The 22,199-nt window shown below is 39.2% G+C and overlaps 1 protein-coding gene across 4 annotated transcripts in view; it reads left to right on the top strand.

Moving 5' to 3' along the window:
- Positions 1–22,199, top strand: part of NUP107 (nucleoporin 107) — a 53,428-nt gene that overhangs the window by 16,947 nt on the left and 14,282 nt on the right. For 2 of the 4 annotated variants that reach the window (XM_036299636.1, XM_036299638.1), the window contains 9 exons: positions 4,644–4,715; positions 5,097–5,185; positions 7,072–7,147; positions 9,105–9,218; positions 14,997–15,087; positions 15,236–15,312; positions 17,257–17,316; positions 17,917–18,062; positions 18,190–18,238. In XM_036299636.1, coding sequence (XP_036155529.1) covers positions 4,644–4,715; positions 5,097–5,185; positions 7,072–7,147; positions 9,105–9,218; positions 14,997–15,087; positions 15,236–15,312; positions 17,257–17,316; positions 17,917–18,062; positions 18,190–18,238 — 774 coding nt within the window. The remainder of the gene's footprint in view (positions 1–4,643; positions 4,716–5,096; positions 5,186–7,071; positions 7,148–9,104; positions 9,219–14,996; positions 15,088–15,235; positions 15,313–17,256; positions 17,317–17,916; positions 18,063–18,189; positions 18,239–22,199) is intronic. The other 2 variants (XM_036299637.1, XM_036299639.1) reach the window with 2 other exon arrangements.

The raw sequence follows: 22,199 nt of genomic DNA, 5'->3' as shown, positions 1-22,199 counted from the left end.
CTCACAGTGTGTGAAAATGTTTACTCTGATATTAATCATTTGAATTTGCCAATTGGAGGGAAGATATCTCATTATTTTAAGATACATGTCAGTGACAATTAGTGGTGAGGTGGGATATTTGTCATTCTTACGGATTTATATTATATAAATTCTATATTCATATCCTTAGCTTATTTTCCTAATAATTCTTTTCTTGTATATATTAAAGATAATCATCTTTCTGTCACTTGTCTTTCAGCTTTGTTTAAGGGTCTTTGTAAAGCTGACATTTCCATATCTAACTGATCACATTTGTCATATTTTCCTTTGTCATTCACTATCTTCTGTCTTGTTAAAGAAGACCTTTACTATCTATTTAAAAAAATATTTTCCAATGTTTTCTTCCAGATCTAAATCTTATTTTTTATATAATAAGCTCTTGGATTCATCTGGAGTAAGTTTGTCTCTGAAGCAGCTAAGAATTTAGCCCAGCCGGCATGGTTTAGTGGTTGAGCATTGACCTAAGAACCAGGAGGTCCCAGTTCAATTCCCAGTCAGGGCACATGCCCAGGTTGTGGGCTTGATCCCCAGTAGAGGCATGCAGGAGATAGCCCATCAGTGATTCTCTCTCCCTCTCCCATCCTTTCTGAAATCATAAAAATATATATTTTTTTAAAAAGATGTAAGGGATTTAACTTTTTTATATGGAAAGTCATTTATCCCAACACCATTTATCAAGCAAATATATTTATCATACTTATGCATGGATCTTTTCTGTTTTATTGATGGATTCATTTGAAAGGCAATACTACTCACCTGAATCACTCTAGCTCAGAAATTTTATTATCTCAGATGGTTAGTCTCCTTCATTTTAAAAAACATGTTTGGTTATTTTTGCACACTTTTTTTTTTCCAGGTGAACATTACAATTTCCATTTTTTTTTTAAGTTAATTGGGATATTTATTGCAGTAATATTGAATTTGTAAATTAATTTGAGGAGAAATAACATTTTTATGTTGAATTTTCCTGTATATGATCATTGCATGTCTCCCCAGTTATTTAGATCTTATATAGTTTATATAGATTTGTGCTCTTTATGAAAGTCTATGTAAATCCTATTGTGAATGGATTCTCTTTCCTATTACATCTTATAATTAGTTATAACTGTGAGATAGCTCAATGATTTATGTCTGAAACTTATAATTGGCCATTTTTTTGGAGCTTTTATTAGCTCTAGTAAGTTTTTCATTGATTTTCTTGGGCTTTCTATATTGGCAGTATTTTATAAATAGTTTCCTTAATCCTTCCTAATTTCTTACTTTTCCTTTATTCCGTTGACTAGGAGCATCTATACAATTATATCAGTTAGCGTTCCTGACTTTGTTTTACTACAGATTATGGATTTTTTTTTTTCTCCTAACTAGCTAAGAGTTGGGATAGATTTTGAATGCAGTCAAATGTTTTCTTTAGCTTCTGTAATATCTGCTATAATTTATTAGCTTCTATAGCTAATTTTTAGCTTCTATAGTTATCTGTTTTAAGTTATAACTAGAGGCCCGGTGCACGAATTCGTGCACGGGTGGGGTCCCTCTGGGTGGCCTGCAGGGATCAGGCTGGAACCTGCAGTCCAATGCCGCCTGCAGCTCCTACCTGCTGCTCCCACTCATCCCATCCCCACTGTGCCTGCCGCAGGCTTGTGCCCAATCAGTCCCCATTGGGAGAGGCTCGCGCTGCCACAGCAGTGCTCACCAGCCATTAGCCCTGCATCTGGTGCCCTCCCAAGGGGATGGCCTGCGAGATTGGCTGAAACTGGCTCTCCAATATCCACTGAGGGGTCCCAGATTGCGAGAGGGACAGGCCAGGCTGAGGGACCCACCAGAGCACAGTCGAGCTGGGGAGGGACTGCGGGAGGGCTCTAGGGAGTGTCCGGCCCATCTGGCTCAGTCTCCATCAGCTGGACCCCAGCAGCAAGCTAACCTACCAGTTGGAGCATCTGCCCCTTGGTGGTCAGTGCACATAATAGCCAGTGGTTGAGCAACCTTAGCATATCATTAGCATATTATGCTTTGCTTGGTTGTTTGGTTGTCCTGCCGTTTGGTGTATTTGCATATTACCCTTTTATTATATAGCAGTGGTTCTCAACCTATGGGTTGAAAAAAAATTTTTTTATATATTTTTATTGATTTCAGAGAGGAAGGGAGAGAAGCACATCCCCAGTAGGGGGTGTGCAGGAGGCAGCTGATTGAAGTTTCTCTCTCATTGATGTTTCTAACTCTCTATCCCTCTCCCTTCCTCTGTGTAAAAAATCAATAAAATATATTAAAAAAAAGAGAGAGAGATAGAAACATGAATGATGAGAGAGAATCGTTGATCTGCTGCCTCCTGCATGCCCCCTACTAGGGATCAAGCCTTCCACCCGGGCATATGCCCTTGACTGGAATCTAACCCAGGACCCTTCAGTCGGTAGGCTGACTCTATCCACTGAGCAAACCGGCTAATTTTTTTTTTATTTTAATTTAACTTTTTAACTAAAATTATTGGGTGACATTCATTAATTAGATTCTATAGATTTCAAGTGTACATTTCTGTAATACATTATCTTTTTTTTTTTTTTTTTTTAAATATATTTTTATTGATTTTTTACAGAGAGGAAGGGAGAGAGAGAGTTAGAAACATCGATGAGAGAGAAACATCAATCAGCTGCCTCCTGCACATCTCCTACTGGGGATGTGCCCGCAACCCAGGCACATGCCCCTGACCGGAATCGAACCCGGGACCTTTGAGTCCGCAGGCTGACGCTCTATCCACTGAGCCAAACCGGTTTCGGCTGTAATACATTATCTTATACTGACTGCATTGTGTGCCCACCATCCAAAGGCAGATCATCTTCAGTCACCATATACTTGACCCCCTTTACCTTTTACTATTTCCCACCCCCCCTTCCATCTCGTAACCACTATACCATATGTCTGTTTATGAATTTTTTTTTTTTTTTTTTATTGATTAAAGTATTACAAAGGGTATTACATATGTGTCCATTTTATCCCCCCGCCCTAGACAGTCCCCTAGCCTCCCCTACCCCCCAATGTCTTATGTCCACTGGTTATGCTTATTGTTTATGAATTTTTGTTTGTTTATTATTTTTGTGTTCATTTGTTGCTTTCTCAATCTTTTAATTTATTTATTCTGCAAATACTTATTTTATGCCAACCAAGTGATATACATGTCTAGGAAGATTATTCATCTTACTTTGGCTCTTTAATGACCTTGGTAGCTTTAATAGTTCTCTACTGATTGTCTTGGTTTTCTGGTAGGCAATCCTATTAACTAAAAACAGTGACAACTTTGACTCTTCTTCTGTATTTACTACTGCTTAGGTTTTTGTGTGTGTTTTTTTCTGGTTTTCAAGTTAAGTGTAATATTTGTTCTAGGCTTTAGCTAGTACTCTATCATATTAGGAAAATATTCTTCTATTTGTAATTTATGAAGATATCTTTATGAAATGACATTTTGTCATCTATCCAGATGTTCCTATGGCTTTTCTCCTTGAATCTTTGAATAAGATTGATTATAGGTTCTATCACTACATATTATTCTTTTCTAAAAAATATATTTTTTGATTGGTTTTTTAGAGATACAGGAAGGGAGAGGGAGGGAGAGATAGAAACGTCGATGAGAGAGAAACACATCATCGCTCAGATGCCTCCTGCAAGCCCTCTCCTGGGGATTGAGCCCAAAATCCTGTCACGTGCCCTGACTGGGAATCGAACCAGTGACCTCTTGGTGCATGAGATGATTCCCAATCGCTGAGCCACATCAGCTGGACTATTATCCTTTTAATATACTGTTTAATATTACTTACTCATATTTTTGTCAAAGTGTCCTTAAAGTTGGTCTTAAGAGCCTTGGATTGTTAAGTTTTATCACCTCTCAATTTCTGCCGTGTAGAATAATAGATATTTAAGTTCCTAGATGTTAATTTTCTAACATGTCACATGACTGAATCCATCTCTTTATTATGATTTTTGTTTGTTTGTTTCATTTTCTTCTTTATTTTATTTTCCCCTAAAACAGTGGTTCTCAACCTGTGGGTCGCCAACCTGTGGGTCACAACCCCTTTGGGGGTCGAATGACTCTTTCACAATGGTCGCCTAAGACCATTGGAAAACACATATATAATTACATATTGTTTTTGTGATTAATCACTATGCTTTAATTATGTTCAATTTGTAACAATGAAAATACATCCTGCATATCAGATATTTACATTACGATTCATAACAGTAGCAATATTACAGTTATGAAGTAGCAACGAAAATAATTTTATGGTTGGGGGTCACCACAACATGAGGAACTGTATTAAAGGGTCGCGGCATGAGGAAGGTTGAGAACCACTGCCCTAAAACAATATCTCTGGGGAAAATAGATATTTTAAACTCCAAGTAAAGCTAAAGAACTAAAATATCAAGTAAAAGCAGCCACACATTGATATAGCAGTTTGAAATTTATTTACAGAAACTTTTCTTAGAAAAATATACCAATTCGCTGTGTAGTAAAATGTTTATGGTGGTTGAATATCCTTATTTCAGGTATGTTTTTTCCTTCCTGTTGAAATAATATTCTTAGAGCATTTTTTTTTCTTCCTTTAATATTTTTTTAATAGGCTCTTAATGCTAGTGAAAAAGCAGTTGTGGAGGCGTTATTTCAGAGAGATTCACTTGTCCGACAAAGTCAGGTATGGCTAGAATTTTTAAATATTTTTTATGAAACATAGAAATAAAGGTGTTTTAATTTAAAACTTTTTTTCTTAATTTTTTCTTTTTGATCCTTTTATTTGTAATTAAAAGGAATTAAGAACCTTGTTTTTGGTTTTCAAATAATAACCCTAGTATTTCCAGGAAAGCCTATTAAGAACTGTATTATTCCTGTGGAAAATTTCATTCTTTTGCCATAATATTTATATATCTTTAAAAAGTAAAAATAGTGATTAGAGAAATTGTTACTTGGTATATTTGTATCAGAAACTTTTTTTTTAAATTAAGTGTCGGAGTACTACAAATAAAATACTAACATTTTATATAGTTAATACTTTCTTTTTTTTTTTTAACTTTCCTAGTTGGTGGTGGATTGGTTAGAGAGCATTGCCAAAGATGAGATTGGAGATTTTTCTGATAATATTGAGTTTTATGCAAAATCAGTATATTGGTAAGTCGTTAAAACTTTTATTCCAAAGACTTAAAGTTGGTTTTGTTTATTCATTCTTTCAGCAAATACTGAAAGATGAATATTCACTTACTACTTATTCAGTCTGTGAGCAAAATAGATAAAAACCCTGCCTTTAAGGGATTTGTAATTGTTTAAGAGGAAAAACAAATACATATCCTGTTAGGCATTAAAAGCTTTGAAAAAAAAAAGAATCAGAGTTGCTGGATAGAGAATGATAATGGGTACTACTTTAAGTAGAAGTGATTAGGGATGGCCTTTCTGAGGAAGTAACAGGTAGTTAAGAGCAAGAGGCTTTTAAGATATAAAGGCGGTGAGCCATGCAAAAATATGGGGGACAAGTGTTCTGGTTAAGAACAGAAATTGCCAAGACCCTGAGAAGGTAAAATGTTTGTTCATAAGGAGGCCATTGTGAACACGGTAAAGAAAAGAATAATAAGAAATGAGATAGAAGAGAGCCATCTCACGTAGGACTTTTACAGGCAGGCAAAGGTAAGTGTTTGGGACTTTATTTTAAATGTGATGGGAAACCTTGAGAGTAATAGAATGTGATATGGTTTGATTCATGTTTTCAAGCAATCACCTGCTATATTTTCTTAATAATCATTATTTGATCAAGAAGACTCTTTGGCCCTAGCTGGTTTTGCTCAATGTGTAGAGCATCAGCCTGCGGACTGAAGGGTTCTGGGTTCAATTCTGGTCAAGGACACATGCCAGGGTTGCAGGTTCGATCCCCAAAGGAGGCGTGCAGGAGGCAGCCAAACAGTGATTCTCTTTCATGTTTCTATCTCTCCCTCTCCCTTCCTCTCTGAAATCAATTTAAAAAAAATATTTTTTTAAAAAAAAGACACTTTGTACTATGTTTCTAGCTATTTGTAATTTTTAAAAAAAATTTTTTCCCCATACCCTTCAATACTTTTAAGTTATTGTATGCCCTTGAAACCAGAAAGCACCATTAGGTTAAAGGGACAATTTATTTCAAGATTTGAAGAAAAAGTTCAGATTGCCTTTGAATTCAGTAATATTATATGTACAAAGTCTGCAAGTCAATTGTATTTTTTCTCTGGTTAACTAGGTAATTAGTGTTACTGAGTGTTTATTTAAAATTAAATCTTCAATATTTGTGATTTTTCTGAGCAAAACAGGAATTTTCATTTTCAGAAAAAAAATTTTAGTTAAAATGCCCTGTTAAGGTCTTTGCAAGTTTTAAATAAATACAGGATAGAGAACCTCAAAATAGACCACACTTATATGGTCATTTGGTTTTCAACAAAGCAATCAAAGCAATCAGATAAGGAAAGGACTCTCTGTTCAACAAACTGAGAAAAACTTGGTATCTATGTGAAAAATACTGAACAATTAATTCAAGATGGATCATAGTGCTAAATATAAAAATCAAAACCATAAAGCTTTTAGAAGAAAATATAGGAGGAATCTTTATGACTAGTGGATAGGCAAGTGTTTCTTTCTTAGGTCACAGAAAGCAATAATCAGGGGTCAAAAATTGAGTTGACTTCATCAGTTAAAACTTCTCACTAAAAGGCATTGAGAAAATAAATTAGTGGTGAGCCACAGACTGGAAGAAACATAGAACCCATAGTTCATAAAGAACTATAACTCAGTAATAAAAGATAACCCAATAATAAAAAGAGCAAAGATTTAGATGGATACCTCACAAAAGCAAAAGCATGAAAATGCTCAATATCATTACTCATCTGTGCTAAAATAAAATATAAAATGCCCTTTTATACTTAGCATTTTTGCTTGTTTTTCTGAGTTTATACGCTTTTTAACTTTGACATGATTTTTTTTTTTAAATAAACCTATTAGAATTGCTCCTTAAAAAGAAATTGTTATTTTTCTCTCAGGGAAAATACTCTGCATACCTTGAAACAGCGGCAGCTATCTTATATAGGAAGTGTCCGTACTCTTGTCACTGAATTGGTAAGTGTTCTTTGAAATGAAAGTTCTCTTCAAAAAAAAAAAAGAAGAAAAAGTAAAGAAAAACTGAAGAAAAATAGGGAAAGTTGTCTTCAAAGTTAGGTGATATTTTTTTTAAGAGTTGGATCTTTGTTTTTGTTTCCTGAAGATTTGCACAAACTAACTCTAAAACTACTAAGATGCATTTAAATTTGATGACATGTATTTGAACATATCTGTGACCTATGAGTTATAAATTTTAAAAGAAGGTATAGAAGTGTTCCTGATTTTCCAGCATTAACAACAAATTAATTTTGGTCTTACAGCAAGGTTTGATTCTTGAACTATTTGATGGTGACCTATGAAAGCTCTTTCATATAGAAAGCAGGGGGAAAAATAAAGCTTCGTGAATTAGCTTGAGGTTAGAAAGGTCATTCTCGGACATGAGTAACAGTGGATTTGAAAAGAACAGGAGTCTATAGAAATAAAGGAATAGAGCTTTGTGACAGGAGGCAGCATGTGATAAATATTTATAGTGAACAGTGGGAGAAATAAGTAACAGTTGAAAAAATTGATAAAATTATACTTGGTAACAAAAGTGAGGGAGAGGGAGAGAGAGAAACATCAATGATGAGAGAGAATCATTGATCAGCTTCCTCCCTCATGCCCCCAACTGGGGATCAAGCCCGCAACCTGGGCATGAGTCCTGACCAGGAATCGAACCATGACCACCTAATTATTAGGTCAAACGCTCAACCACAGAGCCACATGGGTCAGGCACGAAAGTGATTTTTGATGAAAATTGTTTGGAAACTGTTAGAAGAGTTTGGAATAAATTATAGCTAAACTACTTAGTAGCAAGCAGCTGAAAGTGATTTTCTCTTATCTGGAAAGTAGTGGTTTCCTTTTTCCAGAAAGAGACCATATTCCAAAATTGAATGATTATATCTGTCTGCAAAGTATTTGTGAAAATAGCCAAACCTGTTATGCATTTCATTTTCTGTATATTCACATTGCCATAAACAGTAGCATTGGAATAAGAATTATTTCCTTTTTTAAGTCACATTAAAATATTTTTCCATGTAAAATTCAACATGCAGATCATGGTGCTCTTGGCTTAAAAGTGAGAACATTATATTATTCCCAAACGTTAAAAAGTACATTTCTTTCTATCTGTGAAAGGTAGTAGGAAGGAATAACTGATGGGTTTGTTTGTTTGTTTTGGGGAGGGGGGGGGAGTGGATTTATTTATTCAAAATCTGTTTGTTTCATTCGGTGTTGGTGTGTTTTATCTTGCATTAACCCCATAATGGGCTCTCTTCACATAGGTTATCAGAAACTACCAACTAGCCCTTTCTAGTCACAAAATAGATTGAGATTCCTTCAGTTTCTCCTCTGTGCTCATTTTTTAGAATTAACTTGCCATGTAGTTGCTACTGTATCAGGGTAAAGATCAAGCCATCTTGAATTATGAGTATCATTCTAGAGTTACTTGGTTGGGCTGGGCTAAGCTAGTGGTATTTCCACTTTTCCTGACCTAGGCATACACTTTTGTGGGCCAAAGGAATCTATTTGAAATGGGCAGTAGGCAGTTGTGTGGCTATTTGGAACACTTGTGACACTTTCATTCCTGTTAAATAACTAAATCGTAAGTGAATTTATTTCAGTAATATATTCAGGAGAGACTTATCATCTCTTGATGTGTTTAATGTATGTGAGTACAGCCCTAACCAGTTTGGCTCAGTAGATAGAGTGTCGGCCTGCGAACTGAAGGGTCCCAGGTTCGATTCCGCATTACCGGCACATCCCCAGTAGGGGGTGTGCAGGAGGCAGCTGATCGATGTTTCTCTCTCATCGATGTTTCTAACTCTATCCCTCTCCCTTCCTCTCTGTAAAAAAATCAATAAAATATATTAAATAAATAAATGTATGTGAGTACAAAGGACTTACAGTTGGTGATTTTTTTTTTTTGTTTTTATAGGACCCTGATGCTCCCATAAGACAGAAAATGCCCCTTGATGATCTGGATAGAGAAGATGAAGTTAGATTACTCAAATATCTTTTCACTCTAATCCGTGCTGGAATGACAGAAGAGGTAAATTGTGTACTCTGTGCTTATCCAATTGTAAAAAGGCATAGACTCTTCTTAAGTTGAAAGGGATCTTTGTGACCACCTAGTATGCCTTCTCAATGTATCTAGATGTAACTGCTGTTTGAACATTTTCAGTGATAAGAAACACATTGCCTCAGGGGCACTGCACTCTAGTTTGCACAACTCTTAATAGAAAAAATTTTTTAAGAAGTCAGACACAGAACTTAGAATACAGAGCTTAGAACACAGAACTAAGAAGACAGAACCTACACAGAACCTACAGACAGAAGAACTTCGCTGGAGAGAACATGGCGAAAGATCCTGGACTGAACCTGACTACAGAAATTGGCAAGAGAACCTGACTAGAACCTGGTGACTGAACCTGGCTGGATAACCTGGACAGAACCTGGCTGGAGAACCTAGCGAGGGAACATGGCTACAGAACCTGGCTGGAGAACCTGGAGAACCTAGCAAAGGGAACATGGACTCAGAACTTGGCTGGAGATCCTGAACCAGAACCTCTCTGGAGATCCAGACCAGAACTTGGCTGGAGATCCTGGCTGGAGATCCTGGCTAGGCTGCTGATCAACTGAACACTGTCTCTGTGTCTTTCCTTCTTCGCCGACTCCGTCTACACCTTTGGGGACCCCTGGACCTGCTGGGGTTGGACCCCAGCAAATGGCGCCCGAACAGGGACCCCTAGGTAAGCCCCACTCTCGGGTTGGATAGGACTCCACCGTAGGAAGAGGGTGGATAGTCTTTGCCGACTCCGTCCACACCTTTGGGAACCCCTGGAACAGGATTCCCCTAGGTAAGCCCCCCCCCCATTGAGAACCCCACACTCAGGACGGATAGGACTCCACCAGGGTGCTACAGACCCCCCCCCTATAGAGGATAAGTAGGGTAAGAAGGTGGATAGTACAGAACTTAGATTGAGAAGATATGCCATACTGAGTCCAAAGAAAGAAGACTCTGTATTGATTCTTAGATTGAGAAGATGTGCCATACTGAGTCCAAAGAAAGAAGACTCTGTATTGATCTTTAGATTAAGAAGATGTGCCATACTGAGTCTAAAGAAATAAGACTCTGTATTGATCTTTTAACACATATGCTTGCTAGCAGAGGAGTTAAGGTTATGCCCAGTCAGATGGAATGTTTTATACAAGAAGTATGTCCATGCTTTTCTGAGGAAGGAAAGGTGCTGGAAAGGTAAATGTAAAGGCATGGGAGAAGATAGGCCCAAGGAGCCTTATCCTTAACCCCACTGCAGCCTTTCCATCCCGGGAAAGTGCAGGATTGGCAAGCTCTCCCTGGGGTGATAGATCAGGACTCAGGTAATAGCGGAAAGCGCCAATCCTACTCTTAAAATGGATACAAGAGAGCATTTCAGGTTTTTCTTTTTAATGCCCGGTTTTAAAAAATATAAAAGGGGGAATTTGCCGGGAGCCGGTCCATCCTTGCTGTTTCAAGGGACCTGGCATATATGGCATATTGTTCTTAATATGTTTGCTCACCTTCTTGGCACTATGTGTTTTAACCAAGGTCTCCTCTCTGAGAAAGGTTGTTTCCCCAGGTAGGGATTTTCCCCTGAAGTTAGGGAGGGAATAAAACCTCTTAACTAAGTGCCAGGTGGGTAATTAATCACTTTAACTACGAACAATCGTGCTTAAGCTACATAATCTTTACTCCCTGGAATGAAGATAAGAAACGCCCTAACCTTTGTAATAGAGACTGATAGGATTGAATCAACTGCTATAAATACAGATGCAACAAGACAGCAAGACACAGAACTTAGAATACAGAGCTTAGAACACAGAACTAAGAAGACAGAACCTACACAGAACCTACAGACAGAAGAACTTCGCTGGAGAGAACATGGCGAAAGATCCTGGACTGAACCTGACTACAGAAATTGGCAAGAGAACCTGACTAGAACCTGGTGACTGAACCTGGCTGGATAACCTGGACAGAACCTGGCTGGAGAACCTAGCGAGGGAACATGGCTACAGAACCTGGCTGGAGAACCTGGAGAACCTAGCAAAGGGAACATGGACTCAGAACTTGGCTGGAGATCCTGAACCAGAACCTCTCTGGAGATCCAGACCAGAACTTGGCTGGAGATCCTGGCTGGAGATCCTGGCTAGGCTGCTGATCAACTGAACACTGTCTCTGTGTCTTTCCTTCTTCGCCGACTCCGTCTACACCTTTGGGGACCCCTGGACCTGCTGGGGTTGGACCCCGGCACAAGTTCACCCTTGGAATGAGCCCTTCCCGCCCACAACAGCCACTACCACGTGGGACACTCCAAGTCCCAGCACCTGGGAGGTGCCAGATAGGCTGGAACCCGCACTCCGTTGCAGGGAGGGGAGGGCGGGGGGTCGACTAGGCTTTTAGGCTGGAGTCGCTGGGCAGGTGAGCAGGAGGGCACTCACCTTGGTGACATTGAGGAAGGTGGTCTGGTCCAGCGCTGCCCCTCACCAGCTTCCGCTCCAGCTCCTCCCTCAGATGAGCAAGTGGATCTTGCCCACATGTTGGAGAGGAGAGCCTGCAGGATGGTGGCCTGGACTCCAGGCAGATGCACTTGGTCTGGTGGCAGGGGCGGCATCCACACCAGCTGGGCTCGGCCTCCAATGGCTCCTCCGCCCTCGGGACCCTGGTGGACCCGGACGAGGCAGCAGTGCGAGCCAGGAAGCCCAGCGGGTCCTGTGACTCGCGGTCCCCAGGCGTGTCCCCCTCACCCACATGGGAGCCTGTGGCCAGATCTGCCAGGCTGGCCTGCCAGGCGCGTTTGCTGCTGCTGCGCCACTTGGAGGCGCCTCTGAGCAGTACCAGGAGGCCACCCTGGGCTCCTTGCTGCCATCCTGCTGTGCTCAGTAGTGTGGGTTAGTTCATCCACCCAGCATTGCTTCCTGACAGTCTGTCCCTGCAGAATAACTTCAACACAGGACACTTCTGCATTCTGACCAAGTCACTGTCGAGAGCCAGAATTTTTCATTAGGTCACTGGTTTGCTCATCATCATGTAGAATATCTGAGCTTTTAATTTTTGACTTATTTTATTCATTGTTTTATATTAAAGAAGGAAATAATTTTTATAGATGTTATAAAGGAGGGTATGTCAGTATATTATCTGCATACCAGGTGTCAGGATGTTATACTCAGTGGGTGAAATCTGGACTATTGCCTGTTTATATATGTCACATGAGATAAGAATCATTTTTATTCACTTTTTAAAGGTTAGGAAACAATGAAAAGAATATTTTTGATACATAAACATAATATGAAATTAAAAAAAAAAAAAAAAAAAAAAAAAAAAAAAAAAGAAGTCAGACTTTGCCTCCCTAGGCATATTTCCATTATTTCCAGTTCTGATTTTTAAGAGTTGAGAACAAGTCTGCCCCAAATTGCTCTTTCAGGTGACACTGAAAAGATGCATTTGAAGATCATCATGGCCCTCAGATTTCCTCCTTTTAATCTCACCTCTTTAAAATTAATCTCCTTCGTGAATTTTAAGATCTTGAATGTATAGGCATACCTCTGAGAGATTGCAGGTTCTGTTCCAGAACACTATGATAAAGCGAGTGGTAATCTTTTTGATGGTAGAGGGTCTTGCCTTCAATTTGTAAAAAATGCACCATCTATGAAGTGCAGTAAAGTGAAGCACAATAAAATGAGGTTTGCCTGTAGAATGTTAAGTTTCTAATTAGACAACTTACTAGATGAGGCAGTCTGATGCATGGGAGCTTTAAGCTTTAGATATTATGTTGTACATCTTTTGCAGTACTCTTGGTGATGTCCTTTTTGAATTAATTCAAATTGTTGTTTGTTCTGGGTTATAAACCATTAGCATATATTAAGTAACTTCTTTTATTAATAGTCTTGGGTTAATAAGCATCATTCTTTTAATTAATAAAAGAAGGTGATCTCATACATTCATTTACTCAGAAAATATTTAAGTCTGCCAGGCGTGTGTAAGAACTAGGAAAGGTAAGGGCAAACAAAAAGCAGAAAGCAGAAAATGATCACATTACTGAAGACATGAGAAACAAGAACTTTCCAGGTCCCTCTACGTTTACATTACCCCAGATCGTAGGTTTTTGTATTTACTTAAAGCTTTTTTCTTGTATAACTTTTTAACATAATTGTAATCATAGTATACATTCAGCGTTTGTTTTCCTTTTAACATTTTTATTGAGATATAATTCACATACCATACAATTCACCCATTTAAGGTACATACTTCAATGATTTTAGTATAATATTGATTTTTTTTATTGAGGCAACAAAATTTGTCTTTTTAACTATTTTTAAGTGTGCATTTCAGTGGCATTGATTACATTCGCAACATTGTGAAACTATTGCCTCTATATGCAAAAGTTTTCATCACCCCAAACAGAAACTCTATTAACTATTATGCAGTAACTCCCATTTCCCTCTTCCCCCAGTGTCTGCTAATCTCTAACCCACTTTCTGTCTCTATGAATTTGCCTCATCTAGATATCTATAATAATAAAAGCGTAATATGCTAATTAGACCAGATGTCCTTCTGGACAAAGCCAGGGCTGCGAGGGAAGCCCGAGTCCTGGGTGCTTGCTGGCAGGCCGGAGGGAAGCCCGGGTCCCAGGTGCCAGAGGGAAGCCGGTGCCGGCAGCCAGGGGAAGGAAGACCTACTCTTGCATGAGTTCCGGGCCTCTAGTTACATATAAGTGGAATCATGTAATATTTGTCCTTTTATGTTTGGCTTATTTCATTTAGAATGTTTTCAAGGTTTTAGATTCAGCTTTTAATCTTATTTTTATGTAGCCTATCAAAACATTTTTCCATGTTTCTGCACAGCTTTTATAATTTATTTCATAATGTTTTAAAGTCACCAATCCAGAGTGGTGTTTGAGATATTCTTTAACAGGTTGTGTTCATTAGGTTTTTTAGGTTCGAGAAACCCAAAATATTACTTACAAGAGGGAAATTAATTGGCTCATGGGACAGGGAAGTACAGAGGGTTAAGTCTGGTTGAAGCAGGATTCGGGGACTCAGAAGATGTCATTAGGATACTATCTCTTGGCTCCGCCTTCTCTGACTTCATTCTCAAGAAGTCACTTCTTGCATCTGTGATGGCCACCAGCAGTTTACATCTTCCTGCCAGCTAGCAATCCCAGCAGAAGGAGTGTATCTCTTTCTCAGTATCTTCAGCAAGAGCCCTGGGGTGATTCTTGTTAAATCATATGCCTAACCCTAGAGTTCAGACGTGGGCTTAGGCCTACTTAAACCATATAAGCTAAGTAAGAATGGGGAAGAGAAAGTTCCTGAGGAGATGATGGAACAACAAAAACCTATCTATCTGACTGTCATAGTGAGCTCATTTGATTGGCCACACTTAACATAAAGAAATATTGTCAATAGGGTGAATGAACAATAGCACCCTGTCATTCTAAAATAGAAACTAACAATGTTTTTGTAATACTTTTACATAAATTGAGGGTAATCAACCTCTTTAGCCCCATTTGTCTCTAGCAGAATTAAATGCCTGTGGGCTCCATGGGAACCTGTTGATAAGTCCAAAATCAGAGCAAAGGGATTATTAGGAAAAGAAAGGCAGAGAAAATAGTAAGACATGCATATGGTGATAAAGTGAAATGCCATTTCTAGTTGTCCGCATTATCCTTTGTAACATGTCATAAGTTACTTAATCCTGTCACACATCGCCCACACTTTTCTATAACGCATTAGGACTTTCCCAGCACTGCACTGGTTAGGTGACTAACTGCTCTTCTTGTTTCTGAAGGCACAGCGGCTCTGTAAACGTTGTGGTCAGGCATGGAGAGCTGCAACACTTGAAGGCTGGAAGCTCTATCATGACCCTAATGTTAATGGAGGTATTTAGTAGATTTTATTCTGAGAGCTGGGGACATATAGTTTCTTAGCTCTAAATGCCAGTCTTTGTGAAATATAGCTTTTGTTTTTAGAAATCAATGAATGATCTCATTTTAAACTATATATTTTATTTCTTTAACTGTTTTACAGGAACAGAATTAGAGCCTGTTGAAGGGAATCCATATAGATGCATTTGGAAAATAAGCTGTTGGAGAATGGCAGAAGATGTAAGATATAATAAAATATTTACTATTACTGATTTTTACTCTAATTAATTGAAGGCCTACTAGATGCTCAGAATAGTGTAAGATTAAAGTTCTTGCTTTCAAGAACTTTTAGTCATATTGAGGAATTGGCAGACTTAAGTACTAATCAGAATTATTCAGACACTAAGTAATAAGGATTAAAAATTGATATAAGGCAAAAATATAAAGGAGGACCAGTGAATCCTGAAAATGAGCTTTGGACTAAAGCTGGTTCCCAGGAGAGAGAGTTAAATTGAACCTTTAACAATTAGTAGGATTTGGGCTGTTGGGCATGAAAATAAGGAATTCTAGGTAGGATGCATAGGTTATGATGTGACTTGTGCATTCCTAAAATTCACTGTAGCATGCAAAATTGTACAAAAACCCACAGGGCTTTTGGGGGGAAAGGAGTTAAGAATACAATAGTGAGAAACCATCAGTGATACATAAAAAGATAAAAACTTAATAGAAACAGTTTCACACTTAAATGGTTAGGAAAGACATAAATACTATGATAAATGTGGCACTTTACCTTGAAAGAGACCTAAAGTTTGCTTGTGGAATTGGGGGTCAGAGGATTCCAACTTATGAGGTTATCTGAAATCAAACAGAAAATTATAACACTCTGTGGGTCAGTTTAGCTGATCACACACCTGATGAACTGAGGTGGCTGGTAGATGTTTGTATATGTCTAAGTAGCCAGTTCAGCTGGGTGTAGTTTTCTACATTCACTTCGTCTTTCTTGAGGATGAAATTGTGCATAATCAAATGGGAAAATTGCGTTTTGTTCAGATTGTTCCTTGATATACCAATTGCATTGAAACAAATTTACATTTTCAAAACAAGCATTGTAGCAGAACTGACTGTAATGGAAAGATGATGAAAGAGGTGAATTAAGAACAGGCAGTGTGGTCCTCGAGTGCTGTTCTAAGGAATGAGAGGGTTTTTATCATAGATAATGGTGAACCATTGAAACCTCAAGGACACGGGACAGCAGTGTTAAGATTAGCCTGGCAGTGGAAAATAGGTTTATAATTGATTGGACTAAAGGCCAAGAAACTATATAGGAACCTGTTAGAATTATTCAGATACTAAGTGATAAGGACCTGTCCTAGAATAATATTGAAAGTGGAAAGGGAGGGAGCAAGAATGGTCAGGACAAGTAATTGGAGACAGAAGGAGGGCTCAGATAGTGAGAGTCTCTGAAGTCTCTTGTGTGGATGATAAGAAAACTGGAAGTACCATTAATAGATTCTGGAAGTAAAAAGGAATCATTTGATGAATATAATGAATTCTGTTTAGGAATTTGATGCAAACTGATGCGGGTCCAAGTGCTTTGTTTTGATGTTTTTAGGGCAGTATTAGGTAGTATTAGATATTTAGGAACTTTCTAGCTGACAACACTTATACACATTCTATTTGGACTAAAATTGGACTATTATAAATAAAGAATCCATTAGACTTGGATCTGCTTTTATCCTGTATTTGAAAGTTAGATGTTTGTCTTCTCCTAAAGATATCAGCATTGACTATATCATCAGACTAAGGGATCCTCTCTCTCTTTTTTTTTCCAATATATATTTTTATTGATTTCAGAGAGGAAGGGAGAGGGAGAGAGATAGAAACATCAATGATGAGACAGAATCATTGATTGGCTGCGTCTTTCAGGCCCCCAGGCATTGAGCCTGCACCTAGCCATGTGCCCTGACTGGGAATTGAACTGTGACCTCCTGGTTCATACGTCAATGCCCAACCACTGAGCCACGCCTGGGTGCGATTCTTTCTCTATTACCCCACCAGATCTTTCACTAAAGTTTAGAAACTATCAAATAAGTTCAGTTTGGAAGATATTGCCATACTCGATTATGAAAGAAATTGACATGTTAAGAAAAATAGTTCTCCAAATTTATTTCTATTTTATTTCAGGAGCTTTTTAATAGATATGAGAGAGCAATTTATGCTGCTTTAAGTGGAAATCTCAAACAGGTATGCAATCTATTTTAATCTTTTTTCCTATGGAATGAAATCAGATACATAAAATATTCTAATTATATTAATAAATCATAAACTTCAGCTGCTTTTTAAGAGTAACAATGATAAAAATAATCACGCAATAGAATGACTCAAGATTTTAGATATGATGTACCCCATACTCTAAATGATGCTTTAATACATGAAATCTGACTTCAGTTTCTAAGAATTATGTTTAATTACAATATACATTTGCTGATGACTTATAGAATGCATAGCTTTATGCAGAAGTGTACCACTGAGGTCTAACAATCCTATGTGTAACCCTATTACTCCATGCATTTTACATCCATTTTGAGGTATGCTATATTAGTGGAAATCCCATCATATAGCAGCATAGAAAATTGAACTCAGTATGGAAAAATCTTAATAGTTCAAACTTAGAAGATGTGGTTTGGCAGGGAATGGGTGGGGTGTTTGTTATGCTATTTTACATTGCAGTCCGTAATATTTTGTGATTATAGTGACTTTATAGTTCGTATCCATGGATGTAACTGCTTTCCTTTCTTTTTTTGTTGACCGTGTCTGTGTTTTTGTTTTGGATTGGGGGAAAAGCTTCTTCCTGTCTGTGACACCTGGGAAGACACAGTGTGGGCCTATTTTCGAGTGATGGTGGACAGTCTGGTGGAACAGGAGATCCGGACATCAGTAATAACTCTGGATGAAACTGAAGAACTCCCTAGAGAATATTTGGAAACAAAGTGAGTTTGTTCGTTTGTTATAGTCATGGTGATTTTTAGTATACTCTAAAGTTTTATTTTTTATTCCTTGTTCATATGTTCATATTATTAATATTATTTTATCCCTTTCCTGTTCTTTCTCTTGAAGTTGGACCTTAGAAAAGGTTTTTGAAGAACTTCAAGCTACTGATAAAAAGGTAAATATTAATATGAATATTTTACGTTAGCTGAAATAGGAAACAATAAATGTTCTGCTATTGTGCACTGTAGCTGGGAGGCAAAAAAATATGTGAAACCTTGTTATCTTCTCCCTTCTTTTCCTCACCTATTATCCAAATGAGGGATAGTCTTTAAAAGCAAAAAAGCGTAATTGCATATTTAAGTAATACAACATTTCTGTTTCTTTGGTTTAGGATTGGTCTCACCTAAATATACAGTATGTATGTAAGCTAATTTATCCCTTTTCTTTTGAAAAATAAAGACACATAATTGAAAATAATAAAACTTTTCCTAGATCTTAAAATAATCTAATATTTTTAAAGTAATGCTCTTTAAAAAATTTTATATGACCAAAGTAATAACATATGTCCTTGGAGCAAAGTAATCTTAACAATAGACAAACATGGTAATTGACCATACCTTCGCTACGCCTCCCATTGGCTAATCAGTGAGATATGCAAATTAACTGCCAACAAAGATGGTGGCCGGCAGCCACGGAGCTGGAATGAGCAGGAGTCTTGCTTGTTCCAGTGATGGAGGAAGCCAAGGTTCCCCACCTGACGCGGCCTGCTGTAAGCTACACTCAAAGCAACAAAGTTTCAATTATAGAAGATAAATAAACCCCAGATACCTGCTTTCGGCCAGCCGTGACCACGGAGCTGGAGAGCGCAGGAGGCTTTCCCTCCCACCCACCCTGGCCGGCTCTGAGCTCCACTCCAGGCTACAAAGTTTCAATTAGAGAAGGTAAATAAATCCCAGGAAAAAAAAGATAAAAAGGAGAGGCTGGGAGCTTCTGTCGCTGGGGAGGCTTGGCCAGCCTGAAAACGGCCCTCAGCACTTCACCCAGAATGGCCAGGCACCCCAGTGGGGACCCTCCACCCTAAAGGTGGTGTGGCTAGCCTGAAAACAGCCATCAGCCCCTCACCCAGGCTGAGCAGGCACCCAAGTGGCACCCCTGAAGGGCAAACCAGCCGGCCCCTACCCATGCACCAGGCCTCTATACTATATAGTAAAAGGGTAATATGCAAACTGACCCTAACAGCAGAAAGACTGGAAATGACTGATCACTATGACACACACTGACCACCAAGGGGCAGACGCTCAATGCAGGAGCTGCCCCCTGGTGTCAGTGCGCTCCCACAGGGGGAGCTCTGCTCAGCCACAAGCCAGGCTGACGGCTGCCAGTACAGCAGTGGTGGTGGGAGCCTCTCCCGCCTCCTCAGCAGCACTAACGATGTCAGACTGCAGCTTAGGCCTGCTCTCCACTGGCAAATGGACATCCCCCGAGGGCTGCCGGGCTGACAGAGGGATGTCTGATTGCCATCTTAGCCCCAACCTCCCGGGGAGCGGGCCTAAACCAGCAGGTGGTCATCCCCCGAGGGGTGCAGGTGCCCAGACTGCGAGAGGGCACAGGCCAGGCTGAGGGACCCCGCCCTCCTGTGCACAAATTTTTGTGCACCGGGCCTCTACTCCTATATAATAAAGAGATAATATGCAAATTGGCCATCACTCCAACACACAAGATTGTCACCCCCATGTGGTCAAAGATGGCGCCCCCATGTGGACACAAGATGGCCAGCAGGGGAGGGCAATTGGGGGGAACCAGGCCTGTAGGGGAGGGCAGTTGGGGGCAACCAGGCCTGCAGGGGAGGGCAGTTGGGGGCAACCAGGCCTGCAGGGGAGGGCAGTTGGTGGGGACCAGGCTGGCAGGGGAGGGCAGTTGCGGGGGACCAGGCCTTCAGGGGAGAGCAGTTAGGGGCAATCGGGCCTGCAGGGGAGGGCAGTTAGGGGTGACCGGGCCAACAGGGGAGGGCAGTTGGGGGTGACCAGGCCAGCAAGGGCAGGCAGTTAGAGGTGACCGGGGCAGCAGGGAAGGGCAGTTGGGGGCAACCAGGCCTGCAGGAGAGGACAGTATGGGGTGACCAGGCCAGCAGGGAAGCAGTTAGGGGTGACCAGGCTGGCAGGGGAAGACAGGGGCAATCGGGCTGGCAGGGGAGCAGGTAGGCATCAATCAGGCTGGCAGGGGAGTGGTTAGGGGGTGATCAGGCAAGCAGGCAGGCAAGTGGTTCAGTGCCAACAGTCCTGGATTGTGAGAGGGATGTCCCAGATTGGAGAGGGTGCAGGCTGGGCTGAGGGACACACACACCTTGTGCACGAATTTTGTGCACTGGGCCTCTAGTCCAATAATAAAACTTTTATAATTTCCTCTCAACACTTTTGTGGTTATTCTCATTCCCCTGAGATGGTAAAGCAAATTGATATGTATTCTTCCATATGTTTCTCCATAGTCTTACAAATATGTAGAAATAATGTAGATATTCTGCTGTACGATTTTGGGTTTTGTTATGGCTTTTCTTATAGTACATATACATTACAACTTCTATTGTGTGTGTTTTTCATTTAATGATACTCCAAGTTAGTAGATACAGATTTAACAACTCAACTTATTCTTTTTAATAGATACATAATATTCTGTATAATGATGTATAATTTTTTTTTTAAATATATATTTTATTGATTTTTTACAGAGAGGAAGGGAGAGAGATAGAGAGTTAGAAACATCGATGAGAGAGAATCATTGATCAGCTGCCTCCTGCACATCTCCCACTGGGAATATGCCCGCAACCCAGGTACATGCCCTTGACCGGAATCGAACCTGGGACCTCTCAGTCCGCAGGCCGACGCTCTATCCACTGAGCCAAACCGGTTTCGGCAATGATATATAATTTTTAAATCATCCCACTTTTGGTGATATTTAGGTTGTTTCTAGCACTGTAATGAACATTTGTGTGTGTATATATATATATATATATATATATATATATATATATATGCTTATCTACTAGTCCTGTTTCTCTAGGATAGGTTTCCTTAAAGCAGGGTTGCTGTTTAAAAGGTGTATGTATATTGAATTTATTAACTGGTTGTAGAAATTGATTCATACCCCCACAAGTAATTTATTAGTGTGTCCATTTCCCTGCATTCTCACTGGTCCCAGATATCACCCTTTTTATTTTTTGCCCATCCATCACATTAGGTAGAAAATAGGAATGTACCACCTTAGCTGGTTTTGCTCAGTGGATAGAGCATCAGCCTGTGGACTAAAGGGTCCCGGGTTTGATTCCCGTGTAGGACACATGCCCAGGTTGTGGGCTTGATCCCCAGCAGAGGCCGTGCAGGAGGTAGCTGATCAATGATTCTCTCTCATCATTGATGTTTCTCTTTCTCTCTCCCTCTTCCTTCCTCTCTGAAATCAATAAAAATATATATATTTTTAAAAGATAATAGGAGTGCACTGTTCTACTCATTTTTCTGTGCATTCAGAAGGCTGAGCAAGTTTTCCTATGTTTATTGACCACCTGTGAATTTCCTGTTCAGATCTTTTACCTATTTTTCTATTGGGTTTTGTCTTTTCCTTATTGTATAATGAGTTCTTTGTATAGTAAGGAAATTAATGCTTTTTCTGTCAAAGGTTTATTGCCAGTTTATTATTTTGGAGATACCAGCTAATGAAAATAAAATAAGAAAGTCAAGGAATAGATCTAAATATTGGAAAGGAAGGAAAATTTTCATATGATAAAAATGTAAATCTAGAAACTCAGAACTCCATAGAATTAATAAGATAAGAATTTGTTCATCTAAAATTCAAAAAAAAGTTACAAAAAAGTCATAGCCTCTCTATATTTGTTACAACTAGTTCGAAAAGGATATAGCCTTCCTTCCCAATAGTGCCATTTAAATTGTTGATTAAAACTATAAGATACCTAGAATTAAAAATTAACCAAAGGTTCAAGAACCTTCCTAAAGACAACTGTAGAATCTTATTGAAAAACGTGATGGCCCTGGTCAGATAGTTGATTAGAGCGACATCCCTATATGCTAAGGTTGCGGGTTCAATCCCCAGTCAGGGCACATATACAAAGCAACCAATGAATGCAT

The sequence above is a fragment of the Myotis myotis genome, unplaced genomic scaffold (genome assembly GCF_014108235.1).
Source record: "Myotis myotis isolate mMyoMyo1 unplaced genomic scaffold, mMyoMyo1.p scaffold_m19_p_3, whole genome shotgun sequence".
NCBI lineage: Eukaryota > Metazoa > Chordata > Mammalia > Chiroptera > Vespertilionidae > Myotis > Myotis myotis.
The sequence above is the reverse complement of the archived record's forward strand: the minus strand, read 5'-3'. Positions and strand labels throughout refer to the sequence as shown.